The sequence below is a fragment of the Microcebus murinus genome, chromosome 5, assembly GCF_040939455.1.
Source record: "Microcebus murinus isolate Inina chromosome 5, M.murinus_Inina_mat1.0, whole genome shotgun sequence".
Classification (NCBI taxonomy): Eukaryota; Metazoa; Chordata; class Mammalia; order Primates; family Cheirogaleidae; genus Microcebus; species Microcebus murinus.
In genome coordinates, this window is record NC_134108.1 from 94,141,992 (window position 1) to 94,153,861 (window position 11,870).

The window sequence follows — 11,870 nt, forward strand, 5'->3', positions numbered from 1 at the left end:
TTCTAGACTGCTTTAAGGATCCGTTCAATCTTTCTTGTTTCTTTCGAGCTTTTGCCTTTTTTGGAATGCTGCAAAATTATTTGATGAGGACCTCATTTCTTAAACTTGTATTCCTTAAAGATTATTCCAAAGTTATTTCCTGATGAAATAGTTTGGGAGTGGCTGTCACAGTAGCTCCATCTTAGAAAGTCACTATGCACATGAACATAATAAAGGCACAGAGAAGTCCTGGAGTAAAAGATCTAACCATTTTCCAAATAGCTGTGCATGGCATGGCACAACTATGTCACCAGTTTGTTAAAGGACAGTGTTTGGACCTTAAATCAAAAGTTTAGGATTTCTAGTCCATAGAGCAAGCAAGCTCTCCATAAATTCTAGCCCCACAAATTCTTACCAGAGGTGATTTTACCTGCCAGGGAACATTTGGCAATATCTGGTGACATTTTTATGTGGCACAGCTTGGGGAAGCTTCTGGCATCTAGTGGGTGCCAAACATGCTGCAGTGCACAGGACAGCCACCCACAAGAGAGGAATATCTAGCTTAAAATGTCAATGGTGTTGAGGTTGGGAAACCCTGCTCTAGAATACTGAGACAAAGGCTGGGTCCTGATCTTGCGAAATGAGACCATCCTGCAGCTGATGAAGGTGGAGAATCAGGGATGGGGAGCAAGACAGGGCCCAGTAGACTGAAACCGCATGCCAGGCTGCAGCATAGTCACAGGGACAGGACAGAAGGCCAGTTCTTACAGCTGAGCCAGAGCCGGGCCAGCAGCAAGACCAACCAGATCCTAAACCTCTGACATTGCTGATCTAGAGCATTTTAAATCATTCCCTGGTGTAGGGAAAGAGAAACTGTATTTTATGCTTCTTATGGACCCAAAACTGTGCTGTTTTTTACACAGTGTAAATTTTATCTTATTTAATTCTAATATCCCCATGAGAAACACATTTTATCGTCCTATTATAGGAAGCAGAATCTGTAATACAATTGCTTGTTTATTTTTCTAACTCTTTATTTGTCTAACTCTTCTAGCTTGTGAAGTCCTTGGGGGGTAAGGATGGGTCGTTCATCTCTGTTTTCTAGTACGATGACTGCCATGTCTTAGATGCTCAATAAATACCAATGAAAAATTAATGAAGAATTAGAAAAGTTAACTAGTAAGTGGCAGGGTCAAGAATGACTCCTAAATCCTCATTAAATAAATTCTTAGTTTTGTAATAATTTTGGATTTTCAGGAAAGCTGCAAAGGTAGTATGGAGAGTTCCTGTACACTTTTCACACAGTTTTTCTATTAATAGCTGACATACCACTGGTACATTTGTCAAAACCAAGAAATTAACATTGGTATATTACCATTAACTAAACTCAAGACAGTTTTCAATCTTCACCAGTTTTTCCACTAATGTCCTTTTTCTGTTTCAGTATTCAATTCAGGTTTCTACACTGCATTAAGAACCCTTGCATTTTTCCATAATATGTCGAGCCTAGATGATGTAGGACCTGCAGGGGTAGATCAGGGATTCCAGGCATGGGTGTTGACTGGTTACAGGGCAGAAAAGCAGGCCAGGACGTACCAGTCCTACTTCTCTCTTGGAGGGCTCTATTGTTCTCCTCCTTCTGACTAATAACACCCAGCAAGTTTAACTTGCTAGAACATTTTTCAGAATTGTGATTTTCATAAGGAAAAAATAAAAAATAGTTGTAAATAAAACCATTGCTTAATTCTTCATTTAAATGCTCAAAACATTTTAAATGTTTACTATTGATACATTTTTAGTCATTGGTTAGTGTGCACACAAGTAAAAACATCTTGTACAATTTATGAATGTATGAACTATGAATGATATCCATCTAAGTATAAAGCATTTTAAAACCCGCTCATTAAAATGATACTGATGTGTTGCTTTGACTGTGATTCTAGAACAGTCTTCCATTCTAGAAAGTAAGTTATTCAGGTATGAACTCATGCTTGCATTTGATGTCCTTTGTGCCAAAGTTCTATGGAATGGGTTTAGCAGTCCTTTCAGCTACCTACTGTTGGCGAGAGATATCACCAGACAAATAGCTTTTGGATATTTGGTTGCTGTGAATATTTCTAAGCTATCTACCGGTGCTTTCTCAATAGTGTCCATTGAGAAGTTTAGATATGTCAGAATCCTGTTTTCTGGCCACAAAGTGACACTTTGCCTGTCTTTCTCATGATGGCTTGCTACTTCATGGCAGCTGACTTGCAAGGGTTTCAGTTTCTCCTCTGTGAAAAGAGAGTAAAGAAGTGGAGGATTTAGGATGTATTAATATTACCTCCGAGCTTCAATATTATTAATAAAATACTCTGAAATTGAAGCTTCATTTTTTTAACGAGAGAAATATCTTTATGGTTTACCTTTGCCAGTACCTTCAAAAAGCAAAACAAAACAAAAGGAGCCAAAGTTGTGACCCACCTAGAAAAGAAAACATGACTAATTATGGGTGTATAGCTCTAGCCCAGTTACCTGAATCCCAGTGCAAAGTTGCTACTTTTATACCCAGCCTTCCACTCTCCCCAGTATGGTGGCCTAGGGATATAGTACAGCATCTCATCCACATTCCTAGTTCAAGTCCTAGTTTATTAGTTGGCCCTTCTCTGCTTCAGTTTCCTTACCTGTAAAATGGGGATAATAATTGTACTTACCTCATAGGATTTTTGCGAAAATTAAGAGTGTGCATATATATACATACATATGTATGAATTAGAGCAGCGACTTGCACATAAATGAGTGTTATATGAGAGCTAGGTGTTATATAGTATTTGATTATTAATTCATATTAATTAATTAATACAATTAATTATTATTAATCACCTGATTATTAATTCATATTAATTCACTTATAATCATGCTATTATTGATTTTACCAAGAGTATATACACTGACATTAATACTCATTATATTTTTAAATCAACCTATTGGCTGCATTTTATACTGTATTTTAACGATGTCTATTTAAAACAGTACAAATAAAATCCCCCAATGAGACTAAATAATTCACAATTCTCTCCTGACATAAAAGATGTAGAAAATATTATTATTATGAAAATGAAACAGTAAATATAATGTGGCTAGGATAAAGATACAGAAAAGATTTTTCAGGGTTTTAAAAATGATTTTACAAGTATGTTATTGCTTCTATGCTGTTTTAATCAGAAGCATGTAACGGCTACCATGTTTCTGGACATCAACTGGGCAGAAGTAACATTTGCACTTATGCTCTTCTTAAGAAAAATTTGGAATGTTTTTAGAGTTAGCCATTATATTCGTTTATGCAATATCTTTGTGGAGTTGGCTATGGCTTTTTTGGGATCACTGAGACACAGAGAGGGAGATTGACTTTGAGGTGCGTGTCCAGGAGCCCATATACCCTTCATCCTTATCCAGTTCCTGCATCCAGCTCTCAAACAAAACTGCACAGAATCTTTCAACAAGCTGTGCCCATCTCCAAAGCCTGTCTCTTTTCTGAATCTATTCTCTCTCCCCATCCTATCACCAGACTCTTCAAACTGCATGTGAAATCTTTTCAGACATTAATGTGATATTTCTAACGATTCATGTTTTGTTAGTGAGAACGAGTGGTATGCAATATAGTCCTGGTGCTGAGGATAAACTGAAATGTTTCAATTAAAAATCTGTCAATCTTGATGTCCTAAAATGGACCATCCTGCTGTCTTTTGCGAGGAGGATGAAAGTACCTGATGACACACATTTTGTTTGTAGGTGTCCTTCAACTTTTAAATGTGGAAATTCAGAACTTGGGATCCCCATCGTATTCCTCCATTGAGTTCACCAATGTGTCGGCAGCGTCCTGGATAAGATCTTCTACTCTGCACCAGAGCTGCGGTGGGGGCATTCGTGCAGCTGCCAGTCACGGGATACATTTACACGACAACGTAGTGTTTGGCACTGCTGGCCACGGCATGGATTTGGAGGGTCAGGCCTATTCTCTCACTAATAACCTTGTACTTCTGGTGACACACTCAGCGTGGTCCAATGTTTGGGTGGCAGGAATCAAAGTGAACCAGGCAAAGGACATCGCCCTTCGTGGCAATGTCGTTGCGGGGTCGGAGAGGGTTGGCTTTCACATCCGAGGCCACCAGTGCTCCTTGCCGGACATGCTTTGGTCCGACAATGTGGCCCACTCAAACCTTCATGGCCTTCATCTCTATAAGGAAAGTGGACTTGGCAACTGTACCGGTATCTCTGGCTTCTTGGCTTTCAAGAACTATGACTATGGCGCCATGCTACATGTAGAGGACAGTGTGGAGATAGAGAACACCACCCTGGTGGACAATGCCATTGGACTTTTGGCTGTAGTGTATGTGTCTCCTGCCTCACAGAGCTCCATCAGAAATGTGCACATTGTGCTCAGGAATTCAGTCATTGTGGCCACCAGCTCCTCTTTTGACTGTATTCAGGACAGAGTGAAGCCTCGCTCAGCCAACTCGACATCAGCTGATCGAGCCCCTTCCAATCCAAGAGGGGGCCGCGTTGGTATTCTGTGGCCTGTGTTCACCTTGGAACCAAATCAGTGGCCTCAGGAGCCATGGCACAAAGTGAGGAATGGCCATTCGATTTCAGGAATCATGAAACTTCAAGGTAGGATGCTTGGCCATATCCAAGCAGTATGTTTAATAGTTCCATGCATCCATGCACAGAATTTTTAATAGCAGTCTGAAGTTATGTCACCCAAAGGGTACAGTGTGGTCTAGTGCATCCTATTCAACTGGCAACCTGCTGGGTATTGGTAACCACAGTGGTGGTTTATGATGGCAGTGAGTGAGTCTTTACAAAAGTCTCTGCTTCATACATGTTGAAGAATTTCTACAGCAATTATTTAACTTGGTTATAGGACAACTCTCTCAGGGGGCATTATTTTTCTTATTATATAGTTGAGGAAACTGAAATGCAGAAATTATGCCTCACCTGAGTTTGCCTAGGAGTTGGTTGGGTAGCTAGGGTTAACATAAAAGTTATGCCACAATCTGTGCAGTTCATCTTGTATCAGATCTCTTTTGCACTATTGTACTCATTCCCCATTTACTTACTCTATCTGGCAATTGGTTTGTCTTTCTGTAAAATGAATGGATTGTGATTAAGCCTTTGATGAAAAGTATGGCTTTTAAGCTTTAATGTGTTGGAATACTCTTCTCTTTTGCCATGCAACGTCCATGTATTGAAAAATTACAGGTATTTTATATCCAAATTTATGTAAACTCCTGAAACTATCCTGGATAGCTATAACCAATTAATTCTTGAATTTACATTATTATAAAAATATGTAGTTGTATGATTTATGTTTATGATTGGTGGTTTACATGATATAATGTTATGGCATATTTTTTAAAATTTCAGATGTCACCTTTTCTAGTTTTGTGAAAAGTTGCTATAGCAATGACCTGGATGTCTGCATTCTGCCAAATATAGAAAACACTGGCATCACGCACCCAATAACAGCAGAGAGGACCAAGATGCTGAAGATAAAAGATAAAAACAAGTTCTATTTTCCTCCATTACAGCCCAGGTACCACTTTTAATATTTATAATAAGCTATATTTATGAAGTACTTGGCAATTCTTCAAATCCCTAACTATGTTAAAAAGAAGAAGAAAATCATCAAAGAAACAAAAATAAATCCTAGGATGGTGTGTTATAATATATTGACTCCATGGCTCCAATTCTTTAACCCTCCTATATTCTTGCTCTCTGATATTTGATTTTTAAAATCTGTCTTACTAAAGAAGCAGAGCCCATTTCTCTTTCCCCTGGAATCAAGATTCAGCCACGTGACTCTCTTTGGCTAACAAAAGGGGCAGAAGGGATAGAAGGCAAGTTTTATTTATTTATTTATTTGGTCTTGATTAGAGAGACTTCAGGATGTTTTTAAAATCACTGGGAACAAATTGACCCTAACTTGTCACTCTTCCATGGAATACAGTGTCAGTCATCTTTAGGAGGAGGCCTTGGGAGTCTTTGAGCAGGGACCAGGCAGACAGGGAGGAGATTATGTCTGCTGTTAGGAAACTCTGAACTGAAGGATGAGGCTTAAACAGAGATTGGCACTCAGAACAGGTGTAACTACTCCTCTTAGACTGAGGGTTTGGTCTGAGGGTTTTAGTCAAGGAAGGTTTGTTTGTTTGCTTGTTTGTTTGGTTTTTGCCTTAAAAGAGAGTGGGAAAGTTAGATGCAGGGAAAACGGGTTGCTTTTTCTTTCCTACAACATTGGGGAAAACTCCTTTAGTCAAAAGACAAGAATCTAAAGAAACCACTGTCATTAGAAAGTTCAAGTTTGACCTAACATTAATCTCTTTTTGATGCCCCTTGCTAAACCATTTTAGGTATCTAAATACTATTAGGCAGACAATTTGTGTTATTTTGTTATTTTTCTTATGCTGTCTCACTCTCCTTATGTTTGTATCTTATCCATGGGCTGAAATAGTTGTGAAGTTACATGTCTTTGTGCTGTTGTAACAAAATACCACAGACTGGATGATTTAGAAAGAACAGAAATTCATTTCTCACTGTTTTGGAGGCTGGGAGTCCAAGATTGAGACTCTGGCAGGACTGGTATCTGGGAAGGGCTATTTTCTGCTTTCAAGACGAAGCCTTGTTGGCTTATCCTCTGAAGGGCAGGAACACTCCATCCTCCCATGGCAGAAGAAATGGAAAAACAAGAGAGCACTGGTCAACCTTAAGCCCTTTTATAAGGGTGCTAATCCCATTTATTTACCTCCCAAAGGCCACATCTCTTAATACTGTTCCACTGGGGATTAAGTTTCAACATGAATTTTGAAGGGACACCATCATTCAAATCATAGTATTATATGATATTAGCATCAGATTTTTTGTACTGTTAATACTAATACCTGATACATGGTTTACATGCAATAAATATTTAATGTAATTACTGATGGTACCTCAAAGAATTAGACCAGGAGAAATAAATTCTCTATATTTCAATGTTGTAATTACCGGTTACTTGTTTATATGTCTCACTCGAATCTAAATTTTGGAAGTGCAGAAACCATGTCTATCTTTATGACCACTGTTGAATGAGAATTTCTAGTTTTATGTCTTTGTATGTAGCACAAATATAATTGATGTTTATAATGATAATCTTAAAATACTGAAAAGCCCTGAAGTTCCATAAAGAAATAATCATATTATGTTCAGCAGATGTTAGAGTTAGGAACACTTTATTGTTATCTTGCTTCTTAGAAAATCAGTGATTTATGTAAAGATTATATATCCAGATATCCAAAATATTTGGTTAATAAGAATGTCTATCTTCTTGACCATATAACTGGGAAATAACTTATTTTATACAGAGTTATCTGTGTAACACATTATTAATAATAAAATCCTGTTGAATTTATTTTATACAAGATCAGCATTACCAATATATGTTTTCTTCTTACTGCTTATCGTGGAATGAGAAAATTATTTTTTCTGTCTATCTTCATAGGAAAGATTTAGGAAGAGTAGTCTGCCCTGAATCGGATTGTGAAAGTCCAAGAAAATATCTCTTTAAAGATCTGGATGGGAGAGCCCTGGGTCTGCCTCCACCAGTTTCTGTATTTCCTAAAACGGATGCGGAATGGACTGGATCCTTCTTCAACACAGGTTAGTTGTATCGAACGCGCTGCCTGTCTCAGAGGCAGCGTGCAAGAGAGAGAGCTGCTTCGGCTCTGCTGTCCAGTGGGAACCAAATGCCCTGGAGAGGACCTGAATCGGGGATTTGGAGTCTGTGCTAATGAGCTGCCAGCTCACCTGTATCACAGTAACGCTGAGTCATTGGGAGATCTTGCAACCTTACTGCTGTGCCTTCCGTGAGATCGCTTGTGTCTGTGTCAAAGGTGTAGGTGCCCAACACCCCGGTCTGTGCACAGGTGGGAAAACAATCCTCTGCCCAGCTTGGGTACCTGGGTCTGCAGTAGTTGTCATGCTCGGCAATTCACAGCATCCCCCATGGAACCAGCTCCTTTGGATTCTTAGGCTGCCTTTCTCTTCTGCCAGCAATTAAAGGCTTTCACTTTGGAGACAGGGTGGTAGGGTAGATGCCATGTGGTTTGTTTCCCTTCTTCAAGTTCCATCTGTCACCCAAACTCTGCTCAAAACTCCTTCTTCTTTTTGATAACACCACCCAAACACCTTTTCGTATCAATTTTATAGCTGGACCCCTGGAAGATCACCATCTTTTTATTACCACTAGCAATGAGACGCTGAGTTCCCCTTTGAGTTTAGCTCAACCATGCTACCGTCAAATATAAAGAACTTTTCCTGCTTTCTCCTACCCCATTAGTTGATTCTTTTCAGACTTCTTTTCTAACCCCCGCCCCCTCTTCTCCTTTCACTTCTGACTGCTCCAGGACTATGTCCTCAGACCTTTTTCTCTTTTTTTCCCCAATTTTGCTCCCCAAGTCCAAGACTGAAATAGCATCTAATGCAGATGAATTCCAATTTATATCACCAGCCCAAACTTGATCCTGAAATTTGGGCTAGGATATTCAACTGACTCTACTAAGAAGGATAATAGGCATCTCAGACTCAATATGCCTCAAATTGGTTCTTTATCTCCGTTCCCATCCACAACCTGCTTCTTGACTGTGGTCCCTACTTCAGTAATTAGTACCACCATTCATAAGGTCATCTAAGCAAAGCGGCTAGGAGAGAGCCTCTGTTCTTCTTTCTCCTAACCCAAATTCTCCAACTTCTCATTCCCTCCACCACTACCGCTCTAGTCTAGCCATCATCATCTTTCACCTGATGATGGAACAGCCTCTTCGCTGGCTGTCTTTCTTCCATTTCTGAACATTATTCTTCACATCCTAGCCAGAGTGATCTTTTTAACATTCCAATGTCTTTCCATCCACTCAGAATGAAATCTAAACTCCAAGCTTACAAGTTTATAGCACCTACTTCCTGCCTAATCTCTTAACCTTATCTCTTATGATAGCACTTTTACTGACTCATCCTGTTCTTCTTCTTCTTTTTTTTTTTTTTTAACATGATCAGTGTATCCCTACCTCAGGGCCTTTGCACTGCCTTTTTCTTCTGCCTGGAATATCTTACTCTCATTTCTTTGAGAGCTGGGCTCCCTCTGTTCAAATAATGACTCCTCAGAGAAGCCATTCTTGACCACCCTATCTAAAATAATCACACTGCCATCATTTTCTAGCACTACTATGCCTGCTTTATTTTTTTTTTCAGAGTCCTATTACTTGATATTATATTATAAATGTAAATGCTTACTTGCTGATTTGCTGGTTGCCCCTTTTAGAATGTGAACTTGGTGAGGGCAAGAATTTTGTTCTGCTTACTGCTGTGAATCTAGGGGAATGCTCAACAAACATGGATTGACTGATCAAATGAGCAAATTATGTGTAACCAGGGAGAATATTAATACTATTTGTCCCAAGCCATTCAAGAGCAGGCAGGAGCAATCGAGGCCTTTAGGTCACTGGTTTAAGGATTTATCGGTAACATAAAAGCCTGAAATGCAGATGGTTCTAGGTATCTTTTTACTTATTTCTACCTTTCCTCCATCTAAACTGCTACTACAGTGTAGCATTTGGCATTTTGAGCTGTTTCTACATAGAATTCTTTTAATTACCATAAAATTCATGCTTGAGTAGTTATACTTTTTAATATTTATTTCACATTTTTCCCTATGGTGAAAGCTTATCTGTGCAACAGAGTGACAAGCTGTGGGGACTACTGTATAGGTTTTAAAGTGAGTGCTAAGTGCATGGAAATGCTGAGTAAATATTCCTTTAGATATGTTGGTTACATTCATTGAATATAACCAGCAAATACATTTTTGCACAGAAGAATGAAGTCCAGGGACGCATATATGTTGAGAAAATATGTGAGGAGTAATAAAAGAAAAAATAAAAACGATCAGCAGCTACCTTTTCTCTTACCCTTGGTTCTACCCAAATGGATTTCTATAGTAAGTTTTTCTATTGAAGAATTATCTCACTATGACAGGTATTTATGCTATGGGGGAAACTTTCTCATACTATAAAATTAGTATATGAATAATTCTGTGGCCCTTTTGGACTTGTGGTTTTTGGTGAGGATCACACTTCTGTGAAATCAATTACAAGGGATGTGTGTCCCAGAGTATTTAATGAAAAGTACATTTCATTCTAATAGGAAATAAAAGGACTAAAGATCATATCTTAGTTTGGGTTATCCTAGATGCAGAACCAGATACAAGGCTTAGAATTCAAGTAGTCTATGTAGTGGGTGACCCCAGAAAACATCAGTAGAGAAGTAAGGGAGACAGGTAAAAAAAAAAAAAAAGTAAAGCCAGTAAAGATTATGCTATGAAACTGGTTAGCACTGTGGAAGCTGGAGCTCAGTCTGCTGGGGAGCCCTAGGAGACTAAGGGAACATGACCCCATGTCTTCCCAACCAGCCCACAAGGAAGCTAATGCATTTGTGCTGCAATACCTCACTCATCGTTAGCTGATGGATACTTCTGGGGACATTAACTCTCCAGCCCTTTGACTTTCCCTGAACATAGGCTAACACCAAAAGACTTTCTCAGAAAGCAGTCATAGGTTTTTGCAGTGGTGGCATTTGGTGTGTGAAAGTGAATGCCAAAAATATATGGGTGTGGCATAGACAGCATCTGTTACAAGTAGGAACTCTAAAATGTCAATCAGATGCTCCATGTTTAAATGACAAGAGCATACTTTTGTTGAACTTTTACGTGGTTGCCTAACATGTGGTGTGATCTGTTGTTCAGGCACAAATATGTGCTTGCTGCTGGTGGCAATGCTGGTATATTTGATTTTTCTCAGCTCTCTGCCATGGCTGTCAAACATGATTGAGTGATAAATCTCGGTGGGTAATATAATACTACACATAATCCACTATCAATGCGTGGACAAGCATGTACGTGTGTTAGTGGCTGAGTATCTATGTGGAGGTGTATATGACTGACTGCCTAAACTCCTGATGTTTTAAAGCTTTATAACATTTTAAATGAGGTTGCTATCAGTACCAACTGCAAGGATTCCCACAGTGGAATCTGCTGTTTACTGCACTAAAAATACAATCTGTGTCCTCTTGCAATGAAGGAGACAACACATAGTAAATAGTGCCTTCCGGGTGCTGACAGAATTGTAGTGTTTTTCTTTGACTTCCAAAGTATGAATAAATCCCTCCTTCCCTGATGCAAGTTTCTTTTTATTTTTTAAACCATTTTTCTTAGCTACTTTCCTGTTCCCGTCTACAATCTAGTGGATAAGAAAAGCACAGATTTAATCCTAAGAGAATTAATGTCTATTTTGTATTTTCCCTCTTCAAGGGAAGAATCTATGATCATCTTCAGTAAACTGGAGAAAGCAATGCAGCTAAGATGAAAATGGAGACCACTGGAACCAAATTTTATGTGTATTCCAAATGTCATTTAATTTGATATCCCTTTATATCCTTTCCTATTTTATTAATAAATCTCTCCAAGCCATTGGGAGTCCATTGCCTTTGAGGTTTATTTTTAATTTGGAAAATAACAGATTTTATTTGCACATATAAGTTCCCATAAAAACTACCCTCTCAGATATCCACAGGTCCCAGCATATTGTCATATACCCCGGCATCAGGAGCAAAAACCATCCATGTGGATCAGCTCTGAGGAACACTGCCAGTGGGTTTTGCTATCTGTGTAATGCAGGGTGTGTAGCCAGGGGAAAAGTGAGCTGTTAATTTTGTTTTATACTTATCTGTAAGTTTGCATTTGCAGCCAACTTTGAAAAATGCACGACAATAGAGAGCAAGACAGCTAATCCTAAGCAGGCAATCTTCTGAGAACCATTTACATTTTATTC

General features: G+C 38.8%; 1 protein-coding gene across 1 annotated transcript in view; it reads left to right on the top strand.

Annotated features, from left to right (window-relative positions):
- Positions 1–11,870, top strand: part of PKHD1 (PKHD1 ciliary IPT domain containing fibrocystin/polyductin) — a 424,797-nt gene that overhangs the window by 304,790 nt on the left and 108,137 nt on the right. The window contains exons 58-60 of the mRNA XM_076003302.1: positions 3,751–4,629; positions 5,386–5,554; positions 7,496–7,653. Coding sequence (XP_075859417.1) covers positions 3,751–4,629; positions 5,386–5,554; positions 7,496–7,653 — 1,206 coding nt within the window. The remainder of the gene's footprint in view (positions 1–3,750; positions 4,630–5,385; positions 5,555–7,495; positions 7,654–11,870) is intronic.